Source organism: Manis pentadactyla, chromosome 18 (genome assembly GCF_030020395.1).
Source record: "Manis pentadactyla isolate mManPen7 chromosome 18, mManPen7.hap1, whole genome shotgun sequence".
Classification (NCBI taxonomy): domain Eukaryota; kingdom Metazoa; phylum Chordata; class Mammalia; order Pholidota; family Manidae; genus Manis; species Manis pentadactyla.
Window position 1 is genome coordinate 11,422,498 of NC_080036.1, and position 23,676 is coordinate 11,446,173.

Consider the following 23,676-nt stretch of genomic DNA (forward strand, 5'->3'; position numbering starts at 1 on the left):
TATTGTTATGCAACAGATCTCCAGAATTCTCCTTGCAAAACTAAAACTCTTTACCCTTTGAACAACAACTCTTTCTCCCCAGGCCCCAGCCCTGGCAACCACCATTCTACTTCTTATCTCTCTGAGTGTGACAACTTTAGAGACCTTAAAATGTGGCTGTTTTCCAAGTGAAGCTAGCCTGGAAGCTGAGTGGGAAGAGCATCCTAGTTAGCTCCTCTGGGGTGGTGCTGAGCTCTCAGCCCATCAGCAGTCACACCCAGAGTTATTTCAGCACCACACAGAGCTCCCCGGCATCTTCAGAGTGGGCCAGGGCATTCCCAGGACCCTTCCCCATGCTGGTTTCTGCTTCTACTCCAATGTAGATGACGCCAGAGGAAGGCATCAGAAGAAAATCCGAAGCAAGACTCAGAATTACCTCAACCTGTATGCAGTGGAAGGCCTGCGCACTTTGTGCATCGCCAAGAGGGTGAGTGTGGGCTGCCTGGGCAAGGGCTGCCCACGTCTGCACAGCACTCAGCAGCATATCTCCCCTAGGTCCTAAGTAAAGAAGAGTATGCCTGTTGGTTGCAAAGCCACTTAGAAGCAGAGTCCTCCCTGGAAAACCGCGAGGAGCTCCTTTTTCAGTCTGCCATTCGCCTGGAGACCAATCTTCACCTGTTGGGTAATTATGCTCGCGTACATGTGTTACATGGAGTAGTGTGCAATTTGCAAAGCCCATCTCAGATGGGGAGGTGCTGGGCTCCAGTCAGTGGTACCTCTGAACACTCTGGGTTTAGTAAGGAACCTCCTGGCCTGATGCCAGAGTGGCCCCCAGTGGGACCCTCCTTGATTGAATGTTCTTGCCATGGCCCATTTCTGTGTCATTCCATGTGCCACCCCACAAGGCACCCTATGATGGCACCCAACTTCTCCCCTTTAAACCTTGCTTTCCCACCAAAATCAAGATAAGGAGCAAGATTTTGCAATAATTGGTGCATGAAAGGATTACTCCCACCCCTAAAACAAAAAGAAACTCCTGGACCCCAGAAATGCTACTCTGGTGGTCAGGCATCCATCACCTCCCTTGGTCCCCATGTTATATCTCTGTTAACATGTCCTAAGTTTTTGACAGCCCAAGTACACTGCAGGGACATACCTAACTTGAGGTCAACTCACCTTCCTTTATCTTTTTCACAGAAATCACTTCCTGGCTTGGATTCTGTAATTTTTACCTGGGTAACTGTGTAAACATGTAAAAGTAGTTTCACCTTATCCCTGTTCCAGCTTTTTCTACCACGGTTTTATCAGCATCCTGGCTAGTAAAGTTTCATAATTCTGACTCGGCCATATTCTGTTGTCATCCTAAAGCAGATGCTTCTCTCCACAAGTGTGTGAGAATAGCTCTGAGACAGGTCAGTGAAGGAGCCACTCGATTTCCCATGGTGGGCAGCAGTCCATACGTTGGCCAAGAGCCTATGGATAAATTTTCAGGAAGTTTGCTGTCACTGTTTCTGTTTGCATAAATTTTCGTGAATCCTGCATAGCCTTTTGATGCTTGTTGATAGCTTGAAATCAGCCACTGTGGGTGTATTTGCACCACAGAAAGGGGCAAATGCAGCAAATCAGCCTCCCTCCTGCAAGCCAGTGGTTAACACTTAGATCGCCTGCAACCTGGGGTATCTATGGTTCAAATGCTACAGCCTGAACCAGAGAAAAGGAGACTCAGCACCTTCACTTTCACCACAGCTTCACCCACAGCTGTGTGCCAGCCCCTCCAACTCATTTCTGAGAAATACAAAGTAAACCATTTATATTTTTAATATCCCAAACCAACTACCCATAGGTAAAACTTTACATTTAAGTTCTTATATTAAGTGACACCAGAGGACCTCAAAGGATGGGTCATCAGTCACACGGTGTTGTTGAAATTTCCTTTTCCATAATGTTCTGGCCAAGAACCTAAGTGCAAAGGCCACGTTCTGTTTACTCCCTTTTCTGGTTTCCCCAAATGTCATCTGAAACTCCCCAGTGGGTGAAATCTCCCCTCCCATTAAAGCTGCCTGACATCTGCGTGCAGTGAAGCATGGTCGCTCTAGTTTGAACCCTACCACCTACCCCGTTTACCATACTCAAAGTTCAAGGTTCTCCTAAGGAGCAGGCTTTAAAGAAAGTGTCATTTACTCAAAAGTCAAGTAATATTGCAAACAAACTACCTGGGAGAGCTGAAGACAGCCACTCTGCTTCCAAATCATGTTAACAGGACTGTTCCCTTGGATTTACTCTCTATCCTCAGCCAGAGTTCATGCAGAGACAGACATACCTTCCATGACTGTATTCTGAGTTCCGTAACATTCAGTGTTTCCCTCAAACCTGCACATTATGCAAGAGAGGATCAGTGCAGTGACCCAGCAGGGGGCCCAGTACTTTGGCCAGTTGAGCTCCTGAAATAAAGAAGCTTTATTTTGAAGTGTTTCTTTGCTTTCCCTAAAAATAGGCAGACTCCCTCTGGACTGGAATATATCTTCGAGACCTGTCCTGCTTTCTGTTTTGGTGGACATTTACCAAGGAGCCCTGGCTGAGTGGCCAGGATACCAAGATGGGGAGACAGGAGGCCTTTCTGCAGGAAGTCACTGTCTAGTGAAGGGTGGATAACTGGTTGAGCTACACAAAGCACCACACCACAGTGGAGGTGTTAGCCTAGAACAGATGAGCAGCTCAGGTTTGGAGCAGGAGAATACCATGTGTGGAATGCTGGCCCAGGGTGAGCTAACTCACCTCCTCGCCTTTGCTCCATCATATGAATTTTTAGGGAACACAAACATTCACTCCATACAGCACACGGAGCAAGATGACATGAAAGAGAAATGGTTGACGAGGACCCCTCAGTCAATGCCGCATTTCTAGGGAGGAGGTGGAGCCCATCTCATCAAATTGGAATCAGGGAAAAACAGGCCAACCTAGAGAGCACCTTTCTGCAGTGAATGCTGTAATTACCCCAATATATGGAAACCCGCACAGGGAATCCCACCTCTTATTCATTTTGTTTGTGGAAAAAGTAAATTCAGGATAATGTTTTCAAGAAATCACGGGCCTGTGTGGTCTGTCGAGACAGCTGCGGTAAGCATTGCTGAGAGCAAAGGCGGATGCCATTCATCAGAAAGCGTGTAGGGGATGGGTAATGTTAGAACTTCTTCACCCCCCAGAACACAGCCATTCCCACCATCCCCCCACAAGACTTGTTTCCCAGTTTTCTGTAAAGTTAAAAGTTAGCTTACCTGTCAGAAAGCATTGCGGGTGCTTTCTTGTAGAAATAATTATGTTTAGGGCCTCACAGTTGTTCCAGCTGACTCTCGACTATGAAGTCAAGAGCCCCTGAAAGTGTCCCCCACTGTCCTGAGTGAGTCATCACAGTGCTTCCCAGAGAGACAGACCTCAGAGGCCCCAGGGTGCGGGCCGGGCCAGCCTCTTGGCTGCGTTGCTGTGTGCCATTCACACACTTCTGGGTCAGGGGGCATGTGAGTAGAGGGCTCACCCACGCTGCTGTGTGTTTGACCAGGTGCCACTGGGATTGAAGACCGCCTGCAGGATGGAGTTCCCGAAACCATCACTAAACTGCGTCAGGCAGGCCTGCAGATTTGGGTTCTCACCGGGGACAAACAGGAAACAGCCATCAACATTGCGTACGCCTGCAAACTGCTGGACCACGACGAGGAGGTCATCACCCTGAATGCCGAATCCCAGGTACAGGGTTTCTGGGAGGCCCTGCTTTGCTGGGGCAGCCTCAGCCCACCCCTCCCCAGGGCAGAGCTCAGCAGGAATGCCTCCCGTACCTGGTACCCACGGTGAGATGGGCCTCTGCCCCCAGGCCCTGTTTGCACCTGCGCTGTGCTTCCAGCACCCAGCACATGCTTGTCATGACCTTCAACGTGTGGAATCTGCTGGCATTTCTTCATGTGAGAGAAACACATCTCCAGGCTTTATGAATGCAAAGGTCAACCTGCTTTTTCCTGCCTTACTGTCTATGTCAACGATATGACAAAATTTTGTCATGAGGCCACATGGAGGCAGGGCAGCAGTTCATTCCACACTGACGTCCTCGGAGTGGCATGGGGTGTCGTGTGGATGCCCTGATGGGCACTGAGGGTTGTCAGCCAGTCACGAGTACCTCTTTAAATCCCAAGGTATGTGGGCAGTGTCTTCTGCTCATAGGCCTTGCTGTGCGCTCCCATTTGAAACATGTCCTCAGGCTGGATAATGAAGTCGATTCATCAATTTTTTCTTCTGTGAATCACGCTTTAGGTGTCATGTCATATAAAGATGTGCCTAACCATGAAGATTTCTCCTATATTTTTTTCTAAAAGGTGTATAGTTTAATGTCTCACCTTTAGACACAATCCATTCTGTGTAGAATTTTATATAATGTGGGAGGTTTGGGTCCAGCTTTTCATCCTATTTGGGTCAAACTTCATTTTTCTACGATGAGCTATCCAATTAATCCAGCACCATTTGTTGAAAACCTGTCTTTTTTCCATTGAACTGTCTTTATACCTTTGTTGAAAATCAATTAGTCATATTTGTGTGGATCTATTTCTAGACTTCCTGTTCTGTTCCCCTGATCGGTGGGTCTACTCCTTCACCAAAACTCTACTGCCCTGTGGTTTTTTTTTACAAGTCTTAAAATTATTCTTGTTTTCTGAATTTTTCTCCGTTTTTGGATCCTCCATTTCCTTTCCTACTTTCTTTTGGGTTATTTGGATGCTTTTTAGTATTCCATTTCAATGTGTCTGTTGTGTTTTGACGACATCACTTCACTTAGGTTTCTTAGTGGTTTTCCTAGAGATGATAGTGTGCGTACTTCAGTGGCCACAGCTACTTAGAACCAGTATTCTGCTACTTCAGGTGGAATGCAGACGTGATAAGAAGAAACTGTAGATGTCTGACATAGTTCCATACATAGACGTCCTCATCTGATAATATTGTAATGTTTGCTTTCAATCAAAAAGTATATTAAAAGGACTCAACAGGAAAGCGTAGTCTGCTGTATTTACATGTATATTTACGTCTGTTGCTCTTTCATTCCTGATGTTCCAAGCGGCTTGCAACATGATTTCCCTTCTGTCTGAAGAACTTCCTTAAGCAGTTCCTTTAGAGCAGGTCTGCTGACAACAAATTCTCTCACTTTTCTTCACCGTGGTTTCCACTGAGAAATCAACAGTCATGGGAGTCATTGTTACTCTGCCACTAATGAATTGTTTTTATCTGGCTGATTTTGATTTTTTTTTTTCTGTCTTTAGTTTTAAGCAGTTTGTTTATGATGTGTTTGGGTATAAATTCCTTTAGCTTTATACTCTGGGATGTGCTAAGCTTCTTGAATCTGCAGGGTGATGTCTTTCACCAAATTTGGTAAGCTTTCAGCCAGTATTTCTCCAAACACTTTTTCTGTACTGCACTTCCTCTTCTCTGGAAGGCTGATAACATGAATCTTAGGTCTGGGGCTGGCGCAGACGCCAGTGCTTTTTTTCAGTGATTTTCCTCTCTTGTTCAAATTGGATGATTTCTCTTGCTCTTTGAGGTCTCTTGAGTTTTTTTTCTGTTATCTCCATTATGCTACTGAGCCCATTTAGTGAGTCTTTTTAAAAAATAAACTTTTAGATTTCAGGAAATACTGTGGTGATAGTACTGAGAGCTTCCATATAATCCACACCCAATTCTTCCCTACTGTTAACATCTTTACAATTAATAAACCAATTATTATTACTCACAAAAATCCTCGAGATATTCAGATTGTCTTTCTGTGTTCCAGGATCCCACCCAGAAACACATTACACTTAGCCACCCTGTCTCCTTATGCTATTACTGGCTGTTATAGCTCCTCAAACATTCTTTGATGACATTGACAGTTTTGAGAGGCACTGGTCAGATAGTTTGTGGGATGCCCTTAGATGGGGATTTTCCTAATACTGTTCTTGATTAAAGGGCCCTTTTTATCATCTCATCACATCATATCGAGGGCATATTCTGTCAACATGAGGTGCCACTGTTGATGCTGTTTGTCATTCTGTCCACTGCAAACTACTTCTTCTTACCCTTTCTGTACTGTTCTCTTTGGAAGGAAGCCACTGCACAGCTCACCCGTAAGGAGTGTGGAGTTACATTCCCGCTCCTAGAGGGCAGGGCAGCTACATAAACTATTTGGAATCCAGTGAGGTTTTTTATTTTGGTTGATGTGGTTTTGGGTTCTAAAATTTCTGTTGCTTCTTTATATATATTCTCTTCTATTTTTCTGTTGAGACTTCCTTTCTATTCATTTCTGGAATATCCACATTTACTTCTTGGAGTGTTTTTATAATGGCTGCTGCAGAGTGTTTGTCAGACGACTCTGGTGTGTGTCCGCTGGCCCTGGCCCGTGTTCCTGCCTTTTTCCACATGCACTGAGAATCCCCTGGTTCTTTTTATGCTGATGAAATTTGGGTTATAGCATGGGCATTTTGAATGACACTCTGGTCACTTTTAAATTCTGTCAATGTGGATATTTCTTAGGTAACCGACCCCCTGGGTTCAGGCTGCTCCTTGACAGCCCCCGGGTGTTGACTGTGGTGGCAGTTCCGTGTCTTCACCAGCTGGTGAATCTCTTGCACTGTTAACACCTGAGGTCAGTTTGGGACTTGGGCGACAGCCTATCCAGAGTTCAAGGCTCAGAAATCTTTATCATGCTGTTTAGGGTTATGCCCATGAATGGGTGACCCCGGGAAATAACCACACTGTGGGGTCTGTTAGGCTAGCTCCCCCCTCTAGATATCTGTCCAGCACTCTCCGGGACTCCCTTTCCAGTCCTCTGGCAAGAAAGCTGGGACTTGAGTTACCGACGCCTACATCCAGGCCACGCTGGGGGAGGGCGGGAAGGCAGCCGTCACCTCGCCGTCATGGGGCCACAGCTTCTCCGGCAGGAGGGAAGGCGCATCCCCCTCAGGCGCCAGTAGCACACAGTCCTGCTCCACTGCTGGTCCTCCACTGCTGTGTAGCAGACTTGCCTAGGGCGGAGCTTGAGGGAATGGGGAAAAAGCAAATCAAAACAGGACTTCCTGTGTCTCTGTGAGCCCTGGGAGTCCTCTTTTCCACTCCCCAAGCCAGAGCTAGAGGGCTTCTCCTGGGGCTCTGTCCCTGCCATGGCACCACTGCCAGGCTTTCTGATGGCTCAGCTCCAGCCCAGGGGCCGCCAGAGTGAAAATGTAAAACTCACACACCTGTTCAGTGTATTCAGAATGCCGGTTTTCTTCTCTAATCTGACAGTTACCGTTTACTTTCAGAGGCCTCAAACAGTTGCTGTTTCAGTTCTGCCCGTGTTGCATAGCTGCATGCAGTGGGGCAGGCAGGCGCGGGTATGCTTGCACCAAGTCACCTTGTCAGTGCTCTGTGCTAAGACCAGCAACTCATGGTGCTGCTGCAATGCGGCCCACATTCTCTTCCAGTCCTTCCCAGTCTCCACCGCTCCCAGCTCTGCCATGCACGCAGGTTTCTCCCTCTTTGTATTGCATGCCTCTCGTGTACATGCTTGTCTGTGACTTGCTGTGGCCACGGGTGTGTGTGCACATGTATGTGTGTACATGCCCATACATGAGCATACATGTACACACACCCGTGTGTGTGTGTGTATCTGGTTGCCTACCTATTGTCCCAAGTCCAACAACTGTGGTTTCTCAGACTTCTCTTCTCTAGTCTCGCTCACTTTCCTAAATGTAACAGGTCCTCGATAAGCACTTGTTGAACACAACTGGATTTCCATGACCTTTGCAGGAAAGTATTCACCAGCCCGGTGGGCTCACTGTCCGTAGTGAACCAGGAACCACCTGAGCTCCCCAGAGCGTGTTTGTTCCTAGAAACAGCCATCCCTCTGTTCTCCGACCCTGTGGGTTCCCCACTACATTTTTCTGTTTTTTACTGGAATTCAGATACAGTTATGGAAGTGCTTGCCAGTTAAAAGCCTCACTACTTATGCTTTTATTTTTAACTTCTTCATTTTCCTTGTCAACTGGAAAGCTTAGGGAGACACTGATAATTATACTTCTTTAGGGACTAATCTTAACAAAACCTTTTGAAGAGCTTTTTATCCTATTGTTGGTACCTCATTAGGAAACAAGAACACAGAGTAAAGGCCTCCGAGAACTGTGGAGAAGTGTGTGTAAGGCTCCTCCAGCCTGACCAGCCAGCAGTTGAGCCACAGTGTGGTCAGGTCTCCCAAAGTCAGGATGTTCCATTCCAACCCCGTCCAGTGCAGTGGGCACTCAAGGGAAACCTTGCAGAAACCCCACACCGACTCATTCCCTTCTGAGTGAGAAGCTGTCTTCTTCAGCTAACTTCCTACTCTCAGGAGAGAGGCCTCCTGGACAGAACCCGCAGCCTCGTGCCCCGGGCATTGTCAGAGCCGGGTGTGTTGGGGAAGGTACCCTGGCCTGTGGCACAGCCTCCTGAGCTGCCCTGTCCTCTCGTGTCCATTCCAGGAGGCATGTGCGGCCCTGCTGGACCAGTGCCTACACTACATGCAGTCCAGGAGCCCCCACAGAACCCCTGAGAAGATCACAAGCACTGTGAGCGTGGGGTTCTTCCCCCTCTGCCCTCCCCCTGCGCCCTCCACCTCTGGCCCCATCCCGAGCCTCGTGATCGATGGGAGAAGTCTGGCCTACGCCCTTGAGAAAAACCTGGAGGACAAGTTTCTCTTCCTCGCTAAACAGTGCCGGTCAGTCCTTTGCTGTCGCTCGACACCCCTGCAGAAGAGCATGGTGGTGAAGCTGGTCAGGAGCAAGCTCAAGGCCATGACCCTGGCCATCGGCAAGTATCCAGCTGGCAAGGCAGGGCCCCCTTGAACAAGCAGCCCCTGTTTCATGCAACTGCTTTCTCTCGAGGCATCCTTGAATTTCTGCCCCTTCCATGCTATATCATAAGGTGGGAAAATGCTTCTGTGCTCTTTTTCCTATTCGTAAAACCACACCCAATATAACAGACAGCCCATTCCAAATACAAAGCTTAGATTTGAAAGCCACAGAATATAGTAGTAACAATTACAGCTACCTATTAGGAGGCCCGTAATGCATTGGTGGTTCAAGAAGATGGAGTTCATACCATTTCCCTGGAAACGGGGGACTAAATCTGCCCATCCCAGGCAGCCACAGCACAGCAGAGCCCTGTGAACTAAGCATTATCCTAAGCCAGCTTACAAAGGCCCTTTGCAGGTGCTCCTAGTCGCCCTGAGACGCTGGAGTTCAAGGTTTCTTAATGCCATAAGGACCCAGAGACTAGATGGGGATGAGAATTCCCATTGCCGAACTGTGTTGACCATTCCAAGACAAGCATCTAATTAAGTAAATCCATCCTAAAATAAGAATAGTTGCTAAATTTCACATATTTCCTTAAGGACTGTGCATCTAATGGTGGTTTTCCCTCACAGACTGTTGTCCCAGAGACCTTCTGGGGCTCCCTCCAGGGCTGCATGGTGCTCACCTTCTCCAAGTCAGCATCCCCGCCCACTGCTGCCTCCAGGCAGTCTCCCCCCAGGTTCAGGGACTCAGCAGTGCCACCTGCTGCTGAGGGGGAGAATGGCCAGGAGCCTAGGGCAGAGGTGATTCCCATGGTCCACGGAAATCAGTTTGGTCTCCTTGCGTGTAGAATCTCTACCTAGGTGGGAGTTGGCTCTGAAATAAAGCATCCTCACCAATCAATAATAACTACAGTATTTTCTTCAAGGTCTGTGATGGCCTTTCCTTGTTGCTGTGGGGATTGCCTCCCTGACACACAGGATGCCGCACGGGGACAGAGTCGAGGCCAGCGTAGAGCCTGGGCACGGGTGGGGTAACTTGAGCACAGTCCCCGTGGAGTTGGCCCTGCACCTTCTGAGGGCCATGGGGGCCACTAAAAGGAGTGAGGGGCGGAGGGCGGCTCTTCTGGGGTGGACCCCTCCCAAGGGAGGCTGCCTCAGGACCGCCTTTGCCCCTGTGGCTGGGAGTGGCCTTCACGTCTCCCTGGGCTGAGGGGTCTGCGGGCTGCAGCTGCACCCTCACTGCTCGCCTGGCTCCTCTGAGCTCCTGTCCTCAGTGGTAACATGAGGACGGTGTCCCCTGGTAAGGCTTTGTAACACGTGAGTGATCAGTCACATTTCTACAGCCTGTTAGCACGTGGGCCCACCAGTGAATCACTGGTGTGTGGTATTCACTTAAGAAAATAGAGGTAGAGCCTTGGCTGGTTAAAAAGAGAAGGAAAAAGAAAATAGAATCTCAAAAGGGAAGGGGAAGTAATGACTCCTCAGAACTTTAGCTCATTTATTTGACCAAGAGTTAAAGCATCAATGTGACCCAGTCCTGGGCGTCCAGCGGTTGATGGTATAGAAAACATATCTGCCTACCACTATTTTGAATGGGACATTTTAGAAGCTGCAGAGTGAGCTATTGCTTCACAAAATTCTAGTTCAGCAGATACTGACTAATCACTGTGCTGAACCCAGTGCAATAAAGAACAGAAAAACCATAGTTGAGAGACATCATGTAGCTACATGAGTCACTGCACGTTTGCATATCTGTACTTTTTGCATGTTTGAACCTTGGCAGTGCCCCGAGACTGGACCCTTCTGCTGCCCTCTTCCAAAAATGGTCACTATCACTGAGTAGCAATGACTCTGAGCTTCTGCTTGCCTTTCCACGAAGATATCAAGAAGTCTGACCTAATGCTCTGTGTTCCTAAACGTTTTCTGTCAGCAGTTTAAATAAATAGAAGTTCTTTATGGCACTCTCAAAAGTCCCAAAGGTGAGCATAAGAGCTAATAAGCTAGCTGGTAATCAGCATGCAAAACTGGTAATCTCCAGTTTCGGGGGCAGAATTTAACTTTCTTTGTTCAATGTAGAAAACCACTTATGGGAGTATGAATGGGAATAGCCTTGCTCACGTGCCTGTATATGCGATAAAGACTGGCATAGCTCAGTGAATAATGATGATAGGGGTGACAACAGCGTCTTTCGCTGCACCAGACACCATGGTAAGGGCTCTCTGTTAGTCAAGAGCCAGTAACGTAGCGTGAGTGCTGAATAAAAAGGCAAGCACACCAGCCTGCTTCCTGAAACATGTCTCAGTGTGACTGTGGTTTCCAACCTCTCACCATGTTTGTTCTGACTCTTTAACTTAATTCTCCTGGGCCAACTCAGCACTGCTTTTTCCTTGCTCTTCCTCGTGGCCTGTTCCCAGGACTCAGTCCCATGGGGACCCATGAAGATCCATCGAGCTGATTTAATTCTGTGCATCCCCACTCAAACGGTTCTTCCCGCCTGTGCTGTTTCTAGGAGACGGAGCCAACGATGTCAGCATGATCCAGGTGGCCGATGTGGGTGTGGGGATCTCGGGCCAGGAGGGCATGCAGGTAAAGGCCTCCCCGGGTATCCTGTGGGCTCTGACTGACAAAGCTGAAGGGTTGGCCTTCAATACGACTGATGCTCGCTGTCTGCTAAGCCAGTAGTAGTAGAGGATAAGATGAAAGGTAGCTCTTCATATTTAGGAAGCAATGGGTAGTAAATTGGTCTGCCCGTGCCTTTAAGTTTATTTTTGTGAAATAGGTGGAACAGAGAAGGCTAGGTGAGTCATAGCTTCTGTCCGGTTGTTTATGACTCGTCTTTGGAAGACGTTTTTCGCTGTTCCTGAACACTAATGATACCAACTGAGAAGTCAGCTCTGCTGCAGTGCCACTGGCCTGACATCACTCTAAAAATGGAATATAGCCATCTTGACTCACCTGAAAGGTCTTCTGTGTATTTTTCAACTGTCATTGTATTTTTCTCAACATGTGATCCAGATATTGAACAAGAGTTCATCAGAAATGTACTACTTTTGGATATAGTACCTCAGTGGCTGACATTTGATTAACTGAATCATAACATTTTTTTGACTTAGTGGAGATTAGAGAGCAATTTCTCCAGTTTCCTTCTTAAAAAAATAGGATGTTGCTCACCATTTAGTCACTGGTTGATTCATGTGTTGATGCATTTAATCAGTAATTATTTATTGAGAACTTGTACGTGCCAGTCCTGTGAAAAGCTCATTAATTTTCATACTTGATATTAAATAATAGTAAGTGAGGAAGTCCCAGCTAGAAGCCCAGTGGTTCCCTCTTGGGGGTCCTCAGCACGTTTCTTACTCCCGCCCTGCCCTCCTCTGGCCTGAGTCAGTGTGTGATGTTACTTGTATGTTTTCCTTCCTCCACGGAATTGGGAATGGAGTCCAGGTCAGGCCACCCTAGCCTGTTCACATCGCCATGCACACAGTTCATTCATTCTGACTTTTTAGCATTATTCCCATTGCATCTATTAATTGGAGTGGAAAACTGACTGGTACAGTGCCTGTAAACCACATATGTGGAGAAATATCAAGTAGATAATGTCTTGTATGCAAGACAGAAAGGTCGAGTAGGTGACTGGGGAAAGGACTGAGCCGGTCACCACTCACATCCTCAGGGCAGGAGTTGGAGGGATCTATGATTTGAGTCCTGTGAGAGGTGATGGGAACAGCCAAACCACAGGGCACATACTGAGACACAGTTTTGAGTTGGCATAACTTATAGCCAGGGTGTTATTGGATGCATCTTTATTTGAAGCTACACTTCCTTGAAGATGCATTATGTAATCGGTGATAAGGCCTGAATGCCTTTTCTTCCTGTTCTAAGTGCCCAGGTTATCCAGGGGACTATGACCTGGCTTGCATTTTTTCAGTCCAATACTCAGAGGGACACTGCACTGAGCCCTTTGGGAGAGAGGTGGTGCAGGATGCCATGCTAGCGGGGACCCTAGGTCTCTGGGCTGAGTCATTGAGACTGAGTGAGGCTGTTTGGAGCTCCCAGCTCAGCCCAGGTGGGAAGGCTGTCCCAGGTGGGGATCTAGAGGGAGCAAAAGAGATACTGCATCTTTAAGAAGCTTGTTTGTGGGTTCATCTGGTCCCCTGTGTTTATGAGCACCCCATGGAGCCAAGCCCTGACTGGGAACTAGGGATATTGATGAGCATGATGTCTGCAAGCCTAGCTTTCAGGCCATGTCCAGAAAAGCCAGGGAGACAGATACGAATTTTCAGTGTATGCAAATAGTCCTGACTGTCGTACATGCTAAGAAAGAGAAACACTAGTTTCTGTGTTGGCTGTTTCCCAGGAGGACCTAACCTAGCGGGGAGCATATAGGGAGGCCACCCTGACAGGACAAGCAGTGGGTTTGGGGCCTAGATTTGGAGATGGGAGAAGTGGCTGAGGCTGGGGAGGCAGCCCCATAGGAGGAGCTTATCTGTGGTCCTCAAGGGTGGGGCTGCTGCTTCAGACGGCCAAGGGTCTACTTCACAGGCCTTTCCTTAACTTCTAACAATCGTCCCTTTGAGTTTTTAGGTTGACTTCCGTGAGGACAGGGACGATGTCTGATGGTACCTGTGTCTCTGGGTCTGTGCCTGGCAACAGAAGGTTTTAATAAATGGTTTTTTTGAGAGGGTAAATAATGGAATAAATGAAGGAGGGATCACAGAATACGTGAAGCCCTTCCAACCCCTCTGTGTTCACAGGAGGAGGTATAGAGATGGTCTTTGCTTGGAAATCCTTAATGTTTGGTTCAAAAAGCAGACAGGCTAAGAAAGGACAACGACTGAGCAGGAGCTACGCTTTTCTAGGTGTTATTTGAATACAGGGAAACAAGTTAAATTTTAAAAGCGGACTTAGATTTATGTGTGGAGTAATCCTCTGGAGATAAGCAGAAACCTATGTTTTCCTGACATTTTCTTTGTTCTTTAGTTTCCAAAGTCATTTGATGGGTTCCAAGTTATTCTGGGCACAAAAAGTGACATCTTGACATATTTGTTGGGCCCAGTGACTTTAACTGTGTGGAGCGTGATGCTTAATGAGTGACAGGAAGCTTCTGGCCCCAGGCATCTTTCTTGTCCTTGGAGGAAACCCGCTGTCCCCGTTCCCTCCGCTCGATGTCTACGCGCTGCAGTGGCCGACCTGGGACTGGGTCACGTGGAGGCCAGCAGAGCTGCGAGCCTGGCCTTCCTTATCATTGTGGGTCCTGCGAACAACCCAAAAGAGACCTCCCAGGACAGCTGGCCATCTCTGATACATACGAAAGGAGCAGCTTTTGTTCACCTTTGGCTTGAGATCCTAATGTGATTTAGATGAATGCAGCATCCCAGGTTAGAGAAAACAAGGAACCTGCATACATCTCTCTCTATTTTTTTTTTTGGCCTCTTCAAAGCATGGAAAAGGCAGGAACTTTTAAAAATTCATATATTACATATATTTGAGATCTTGTGTAAATGCTGTAGAATGATATCCCTGAACTAGAGTGCTTAGTGAGATGACATTTTTTTGATCGAGGGAAGTACTAAGGGAAACAACGGCGAAGCGAGCCTTGGCTGGTCACATGCATGCCGTATTCAAACTGGATTTCTCCACCTGTGTTTTGCCTGGTATTTGGGGAGATAAAAGAGACCTTAGGTGATGTGAGGTGCCACCAATAACAAACTCCTCTCCCTTTCAAGGCAGTGATGGCCAGTGACTTTGCAGTGCCGAGATTCCGGTACCTCGAGAGACTCTTAATCGTTCATGGACATTGGTGCTATTCCCGACTTGCCAACATGGTGCTGTACTTCTTCTACAAAAACACAGTGGGTATTCGTTGCTGCCAGTCTCTCGGGTGTTTTAGTAAAAGGCCCAACCTGAGATTCATAGGGCCATCACCTGAATGCAGCCAGCAGACCACCCCATGGCTTCCCATCACTTCCATCCCCTTGACCTTCACGAATTTCTCCCAGGCCTGGCCTGACCCTGCGCCCTATAGGCTCAGAAGCCTCATTCACAGGAAGGTAATTGCACCTCTAAGGGCGAAGGTTGTAGAAACAGGTAGATCAGACAAGAATGCCACTGAGTACATTAAATGAGAAATAGAGTAATGGGGAGGTCCAGCGGTTGTCACAGGGTCATACAGCTGGTAAGCCGTCAAGGCCACATTCAGCCCAGCCCACCTGACTCCAGCCTCTGCGCTCATGACCTCTGTGTCAATGTATTTCTAGGCGTGGACGGCTGAGGTGGGCACAGACAGGAGTCCTCTAATTCATGCTTTCTCTAGGTAGACAGAGACATCATAGGATGAGCAGGGTATGATTGGTGGTCCTGGACTAAGGAGAGAACTTACTTATGATCTCAATATTGAATGGCCTCTGCCGAGACACAGCCACCCTGGCCAGGCATGTGAATTCTCTGGTCAGGGCTCAGGGTTGGGCCTGGCAGGAAGGGGCCACCAGCATGGCTTGCCACACCCTCTCCCGTGCTGGCAGATGCACCCCTTCTGGCCAGCTCGGTGTGTAGCTGACCCTTCTGTTGGGTCATGTCCAGGCCTGACTTGGATCCAGGCCCCTGACCCATTTCATGTGGACCCTGATGTTTAACTCGGAGTCCTTTCATTACCAAGTCCTTGGTGGACAGGCGTCTTTCTCTGTAGCCCTTGGGGACAGATGCCGTGGCCCTTACAGACCCTGTCCTGCTCGGGAGTGAGGTACAGACATTCTGCTGAGAAGCTGCTGGGTTGTTTGTGGTGCACTTGCTCCTGGTAGCTTGTGGTTGAATGTCCAAACAAGAAGTAAATAAACTCGTGGGGTAAGCGCCCTTTCAGGGAAGTCCCGCACGTCTCCCACATTGAAGAGCACAGCTCCAGTGTCAAGGTCGTCCAGTACTTCTCTGAAAAACAATAAAATAAATGGAAAGGAGTATTTATTCTTCTAATCCATTTAAAAGTCTCCATTGCTAACCCTAAACTACCATCAGTATGCCTCTTATTCATGTTCTTGTTTCTTCTGGAAGTTCAGACCTACCTTCCTTCCCCAGCCCTTCCTGTCCCACATGTTCTGTAATGTTTCTAGTGAATAATCAGGTGCTCAGAACTAATCAGGGCATATCTAATTTGATAGGTTGGAGCCTAGAAATTAATTCATATTAGGTTGTGCCTGGGTCCCTATCCAAGGAAGGCTGTGTCTTGTTGCCCCAGTCCTTGCCTGATTGGCCCCCTTTTTCTAACCACTTGACATTGCCCCCCCAGCTGAGGCCCCCATGTGCACATTTGCAAACCTAGAGGTCTGGCTCCTGAAGGGGTAGATGGGTGCTTTGAGTAAAGGTGAGTGGAGTTGGGCAGGGTGGAATCCCAGCCCTGTTTCTGTCATTCATCACTTGTGTGATCTTGAGCAAGTTATGTGCTTTCTATGGATTTTGTTTACTTCATCTCAAAACAAAACAAAACATGGGAGTTGAGTTTTGCTCTCCATAATTCCTATTGAAATTTTCTCAGAGTAAGGGGAAGGCATTTTAGTTGCAAAGGAGAGTCAGAGTGCCCACCTGGCTGGGCACAACCTCCTGCCTGGTATGATAAATCTGTTCTCAAAGGAGATGAAAAGAAAGGGGTACCTGTTTTTATTCCGAGTAAGATACAAGGCCTCTATTAATAAACCCTTAATCTACTTGAGAAGTTCAAAGATAATCACACTGCCTCCCAAAGTGAGAAATTCATTAGTTTTAGGTATAAGTTGGCCTTCCTTTCCAATAAGAGCAGAGAAGAAAAGTTCCCATGGCAACAGTGGTTTGGGAAGAAGACTTTTTGGTATTGCAGGAAAAAAAATTCTCGGTTATCTATGTCTTTTTCCTCGTCTTTCTCTCGACTCCATTTGCTCCCCGGTGACTCATCAGGCCGAGCCTGTGGGGGCGGCTGAGAGACGTTGGCTGTGGGCGCGAGAAGGGGAACAAGGTGGATGAAAACTCCAAGCCTGTCGGTTTTCTCCATGGAGGGAAAAGCTGCAATCAGTCTTAGATTGAAATAGACGGGGAGGTTGTGTGTCATTTTCTATGATCTTCAGAAGAAGCCATTTTCAGGCCAAGAAACCAAAGGTCAGAGAAGTTAAGTGAGTGAGTCAAGGCTGAAGGTCAGACAGCGGCAGCTCCAGAACCAGAGCCCAGGCCATTCCCTGTGGTGCCAAGAGAAAGTTCCTCCACGTTCCCTCTTAGGACCGTCGTGTCCTCTAGGCCAGGACCCACGAACAGCTGGGTCATTTAACATTTTGGGTCTCAATTTCCTTTTCTCTAAAGGGGGACACTTGAGCCCCTAACAAGGGAAATGGCTGCGCTGCTGACAGTGACCCACAAACTGTAGGCGAGCACCTGCCGCGGGCGAGGAGCCCGAGCGAGCCCTTCCAGTGCATTAGCACATCCATCCTCATGAGCACCCCTAGCTCGGCGCCATTGCTTTGCCCATTTCACGGACAAGGACACAAGGCAGAGAGGAGTTAAATGATCTGTGCCAGGCTGCGCAGCTAATAAGCATAAGGTCGTTACTATGCTACCATCCACCCCGTGTTGGCCCTTCATGCTCAAAGGGAAGGAGATTGGAGAGGTGGAGGGCAGAAGCTCAGGGCTGTCTTTAAAGGAAATCGCTGCCTACGAATTTAGTCTTTCCAGTCAATCTAAAACCCTTAGACCCTTGGCTGAGAATCTGCAAGGGCAGCTACGAATTTCTTCTTCCCATTCTTCCTTTCTTGTTTGCAGATGTTCGTAGGCCTCCTGTTTTGGTTCCAGTTTTACTGTGGCTTCTCTGCATCTGCCATGATTGACCAGTGGTACCTGATCTTCTTTAATCTGCTCTTCTCGTCACTTCCCCAGCTCGTGACTGGGGTGCTGGACAAGGACGTGCCGGCCAACATGCTGCTGACCCAGCCCCAGCTGTACAGGAGCGGCCAGAACATGGAGGTGAGGCTGCCCCCGACCCTGCCTTCTGCCCCCGGCCCTCCTGGACTCACGCCTCCCTTTAAGTGGACACCCTGGGGCCAACTGACATGCTAGAATCTGACCAGTGGGAGATAGAAATGAGTTCTGCCTACCTGACGTGCAGCGCATCAGGTAAGGCATGGGCTCCTGCAGACCCACCAGGTGTACACATTAAATGTGTGCAGTTTTTATGTATCAATTTACCTCAAAAAAGCTAAAAAAAAAAATTAAAGGTTTTTTTAAAAAGGATAGTGAGGTGAAAACTGTGTCCAAACCATGAGACTCCAGGAGCCCAAGGAGATCCCCCCTGGAGTCTGTATCAGCCACATGGGATCAGAGCACTGCCGCCTAGTAGGGATTTTTCTAAAGCAACCCCCAGAAACAGGGAATTAATGGGAATTAATGAGAAGATAAACCCATAGGGAAACAATTGAAAGAACGAGTGAATACAAACAGATGTAAGTACATGTTTACATCAATACACCAGAGGTTGACGTGCTAATTACCAGCTCTTCCTAGCCAGCCGGGAAAGCAAGCCAGTTAGTTCTGTGCCATCTTTCTGTGTTGACAGATAGTAACTACTCTAGTTGGAGTAAGCACTTAATAATGTATATAACTTTCAAATCCCTGCAGTGTGTACTTGAAACCAATATAATACTTTATATAACTATACTTCAATTAAAGAAATATAGAAAAAATATGCCAGTTACAGTCTTGTCTCGGGTGGTTGGGATCATTATATGTGTACGTAGGGGAGGAGCCCCTGGCTTCTGGGGCAGTCTCCAATTCAGAACCTGTTCACTTGCATGTAGACTCCCTCTGGCCACCTGTGTTGGTGTTGGGTTCCCACCAAAACAGGCCCCACAGAGTGGGGGCAGCTAAATATAAGGGGATGAGGGTGGCCTCTGCTTGTCACCCGCCACCTTGAGGGAGTCCCTGTGTTCAGCCGGGCTTCCTCTCCCTGGCAGTGTGGGCCCAGACCCAGAGTTCGTCCTGTGCAGTCAGGTGGCAGACAGCCTCCTAGCGGAGTGAATGCTCGCCCGGCCTGCACTGCGCTCCCCGAGGCCCGTACTGCACCCGCTGCTCGGGAGCTCAGCCCGGTCAGCTGCCGATGGGCCACACAGATAATAAAGACTTGAAGAGTCCCTGTCTTGGTCATTTTTGCCCTTGGTAGCTTTTTTATTTTAACATTGGGATGCATGGTGATCTAATTTTAAAAGACTCACTTTTAGGAAACATTCTAGGGGACACACCAGCAAAAGGAGCAAAACCCTGCTGAGGTGGGAGTAGAGGGACTCGGGTTTGCAGAATCTCAGGTGCTGTTCCTGCTCCAGGGAAATGCCCCCTCGTAGGATGCAGAAAGCAGTTTGATCTGTCTGCCCTGGACCTACAGCTGCTGTAGCTAGACCCACTGAGGCAGATGCTCTCAGTCAGCATCTCAGCTGCGGGCTTTGTGCATCGTCCTGGCCCTCCGAGATGTCTCCCTCCTGAAGTCCTGAATTACCGAGTGTCCTTGGGGTGCCTGACTTACACATTCATGGCGTCGTGGCATACTGGAAGGCGTCATTTGAAGAGATGGGTGCTTCCCTGTGATCTCTGTGCTTCTTTTTGTGTCTCAGGAATATCGGCCACATACCTTCTGGTTGAACATGGCCGACGCTACCTTCCAGAGCCTGGTTTGCTTTTTCATTCCTTACCTGGTAAGTCGGCACGTGACACAGGCTTTCCTGTCAGTTTCCTCCAGCGACCGGCACACACGGGATGCCACTGTCTTGCAGGCTTATTATGACTCAGACACAGACGTGTTTACCTGGGGAACGCCCATCACTGCGATTGCACTGTTCACCTTCCTGCTGCACCTGGGTATTGAAACCAGGACCTGGGTAAGAGCTGTGGGCATGGGCCGGAGATGCTGATGCTGTGGCCCCACACCCCCACACAGATTCCAGGAGGTCTAGGATGTGTTTTGAGCAGACAGGTGACTAGCAAGCCAGCCTCCCTGAGATAGAAAGAAAGCACCCTCGGGCTGGCCACATGTGCTGGAGCCCTTGATAAGGGAGCTGCCACAGCTGCCACAGATACTTCTCGTGGCAGCAGTGAGTGCCTTCGCCCTCCTTCACCACATGCACCCCTTTTCCTCTCTCCTTTCCCTCACGTCCCTGACTTGCATCTCCCCACCTGTGTCCAGGCTGGTCTACAGGTTCCTGGAGCTTCACTAAGCCCCAATGGCTGTCCATGTCACTAAGCCCTTTTTTACTAAGCCCTTAAAACATGACACCCACTCCCTGATGACCAGTGCATTTTTGTTCAAATAAAAGCCCTGTTTTTCTCTTTCCCTCTCAGACCTGGCTCAACTGGATAGCTTGTGGCTTCAGTATCCTTTTATTTTTCACTGTGGCTTTGATTTACAATGCTTCTTGTGCAACGTGTTATCCTCCATCCAACCCTTATTGGACTATGCAAACATTAATGGGCGACCCCGTGTTTTACTTGACTTGTCTCATAGCACCTGTTGCTGCACTGCTGCCCAGGTGGGTATCAGGGATGGCGTCCCCCAAGTCCTACATGAGCTCTGAGCATTGTCATTGCTGTGTTTTGCACTGCATGAGCCTTAGAAAGCTCAAGGGCACCACCCACAGCAGCTGACAGGTTTTTATGTGCTCTTTCCAGATTGTTTTTCAAAGCACTGCAGGGGAGCCTCTTCCCCAACCAACTGCAGCTGGGGCGCCAGTTGGCCAAGAGATCCCCCAAGAAATGCAATGCTCCCAAAGAGACCTTTGCTCAGGGACAGCTCCCGGGAGAACCGAGAACAGAACCATCCAAACAGAAGAGCATCAGTATGTCTGGAGTCCCCTCTCAGGACCGTACCTCACAGGTGTCTTGGCATGCACAACAGCCAGCCTGCTCCCCAGAGAGCAGTGGGGAGCCCAGCATGGTGGACATGACTGTGCCTTTGAGGGAGGACACCTTGCCTCAGGGACTGAGCAGGCAGGCCCCCGGGGCTAACAGGCCAGGGGAGACTGTCCTGGGAGGATGTCCTGGGGACCCCAAGATGAATCCCACCAGCACCAGCAGGGCAGCCCCCCTGTCACCCATCTTCAGCCTGCCCAGCTTCAGCTCACTCAACTGGATTTCCTCCCTGTCGCTGGTCAGTGGGCTGGGCAGTGTCTTAAAGCTCTCCCGAAGCAGCCTGCAGGTGGACCAGCAGGAGGGCGAATTCCCGCCCAGCCCCCCTCAGCCAGACCAGGACCTGTGTGGCCGTCATGGGCAGACCACGGACTACTTCTAGGAGCATCTTCTGGTCGCTGCAACTGATGGCAGTATAAGTGAAAACCTTGAAATGGCCAATTTTTTAAAATAACATAGATGTTAATATTATTTATGTTTATTATTTGCACAGATTTCTAGTGAGATGTATTTTATATATTTCCACAGCTAACGCAGGAAATGAAAGGTACCAAAAAAGAAAGTTTATTTTTTAAAAGTTCTAAGTAGAGTATATTGAAAAGAAAAAAAAAGAGCTTTAACATATATGAAAATGTAAAGAAGAGTGACACTTGAAAAGTGTGTTTAGATTTATTTTTTCATCTCATTTTATAAGAAAATGCAGTCTGACTGGTTTTGTTCAACGTGGTGACCTTTGCTTTCCCCGTGTGTAAATGTGTGTGAGCGTGGGGAGCCCAGCCAGGTGTGGACTGCAGTTGGGGAGCTGACGGGTTTTGGGGACAGGGATCAGGGCGGGGGAAACATGGCCCCCCAGCAGTAAATCCCCACAGTCTGTCTGCCTGTTCCACTAACCTGCGAGGGTGGGGCCTCCACCCAGGAAAAGGGAAGTGAGACCTCGAGAAACACACTTGAGGTTCAGTCAGTCAGTTCTACACAGGCATTTCGTAAAGATCGCCTTGTGGTTACCACAGTCCCTGTGTAGGGTCTGCCTGTCAAAACCATAACAAGCAATAAACAGCCTTCACTTTGCAAAGAAAGCGTGTCCGGTGCCACTGTTGTGTGAAGTGATTAGCATGTGACCTGGCAAAACCTGTTCTGAGTTGCAGGCACTTTCTCATGGCGAGTCCTTGTAGACACCATGAAGGAGGCAGCTGGGTGGCATCCAAGGTGCACACCGAGGCTGACCCGCGTCAGTGCTCAGCTCCCTGATCAGGCCCTCAGTACCCACCAGGCCCTTCCTGCCGTGAAGCTAAGCTTGTTCAGTATCTTTAGGCATTTGTCCTATGTGTTGTTATTTCTGCCCTGTAAACGTAGAAAAGGAGGGGAAAGAATTTTTTAAATCCAAGGCATCATATTAGCATTCCTTCTTCAGAGCCCTCTGTTCTTTGCCAATAGTTGTGAGTCGCCTGCTTGCTCAGCCTGAGATATGAAATGGGCACGATGTGCTCCCTTAGGGCCCCTGTGGCTGCCCATCTCTGAGAAGAGCAGTGGACAGAGGGTGGAGGATGTCAGGACTAAGCCTGAGGATAGCATACCAGGGAATGGCTAGTTATCCAGCATATGTGACTCACTGAACAGGACAGCAAACCAGTCAAGCCAAAAGGGAGTATAACACAGAGAAGACAAGTAGTGACTCTGTAGCATCTTACTACACTGATGGACAGTGATTGCAGTGGGACCGGGGAACTTGGTAATATGGGTGAATGTTGAAAACACAATGATGGTTATGTGCAACCATCATAAGATTATATATCAATGATACCTTAATCTAAAAAAATGTTTTTCTTGTGTTGGTGTTGTATTGGTAAATGAGATTTTTTCCTTCCCACCGTAATAGACAATAATCCAGTTTCATTCTCTACATGTAGCCGTCCAGTTTTGCCAGCACCAGTTGTTCAAAAGGCTGTCATTTCCCCATTGTATATACATGGCTCCTTTAAAGCCGGGGAGTGTAATGCCCCCAGCTTTATTCTTCCTTCTCAGGATTTCTGTGGCTATTCGGGGTCTTTTGTGGTTCCATTTGAATTTTAGAACTATTTGTTCTAGCCCATTGAAGAATGTCCCTGGTATTTTGATAGGGATTGCATTGAATCTGTAGTTTGATTTCGACAGGATGGCCATTTTGACAATATTAATTCTCCCTATCCATGAGCATGGGATGTATTTCTATTTATTGGTGTCTTCTGTAATTTCTCTCGAGTGTCTTGTAGTTTTCAGGGTATAGGTCTTTCACCTGCTTGGTTAGGTTTATTCCTAGGTATTTTATTCTTTTTGATGCAATTGTAAATGGAGTTGTTTTCCTGATTTTTCTTTCTGCTAGTTCATCATTGGTATATAGGAATACAACAGATTTCTCTGTCTTAATTTTGTATCTTGCAACTTTACTGAATTCAGTTATTAGTTCTATTTTGGGGTGGATTCTTTAAGGTTTTTTTATGTACAGTATCATGTCATCTGCAAACAGGGACAGTTTAACTTCTTCCTTACCAATCTGGATGCCTTTTATTTCTTTGTGTTGTCTGATTGCTGTGGCTAGGACCTCCAGTACTATGTTGAATAAAAGTGAGGAGAGTGAGCATTCTTGTCTTGTTCCCGATCTTAAAGGAAAAGCTATCAGCTTTTCACTGTTAAGTATAATGTTGGCTGTGGGTTTGTCATATATGGCCTTTAGTATGTTGAGGTACTTGCCCCTTATACCCATTTTGTTGAGGGCTTTTATCATGAATGGATGTTGAATTTTGTCAAATACTTTTCCAGCATCTATGGAGATGATCTTGTGATTTTTGTCCTTCTTTTTGTTGATATGGTGTATGATGATGGACTTTTTAATATTGTACCATCCTTGTACCCCTGGAATAAATCCCACTTGATAATGATGGATGATCTTTTTGATATATTTTTTAATTCAGTTTGCTAATATTTTATTGAGTATTTTTGCATGTATGTTT

At 47.7% G+C, this 23,676-nt stretch overlaps 1 protein-coding gene across 1 annotated transcript in view; it reads left to right on the forward strand.

Moving 5' to 3' along the window:
- Nucleotides 1-23,146, forward strand: part of ATP10A (ATPase phospholipid transporting 10A (putative)) — a 178,040-nt gene extending 154,894 nt beyond the window's left edge. The window contains 12 exon segments of the mRNA XM_036878686.2: nucleotides 363-466; nucleotides 535-661; nucleotides 3,536-3,720; nucleotides 8,478-8,805; nucleotides 11,301-11,377; nucleotides 14,518-14,643; nucleotides 17,564-17,764; nucleotides 19,402-19,482; nucleotides 19,561-19,665; nucleotides 20,126-20,313; nucleotides 20,453-20,964; nucleotides 20,967-23,146. Coding sequence (XP_036734581.2) covers nucleotides 363-466; nucleotides 535-661; nucleotides 3,536-3,720; nucleotides 8,478-8,805; nucleotides 11,301-11,377; nucleotides 14,518-14,643; nucleotides 17,564-17,764; nucleotides 19,402-19,482; nucleotides 19,561-19,665; nucleotides 20,126-20,313; nucleotides 20,453-20,964; nucleotides 20,967-21,097 — 2,165 coding nt within the window. The 3' untranslated portion in view covers nucleotides 21,098-23,146.
- Nucleotides 23,147-23,676: the final 530 nt, after the last annotated feature.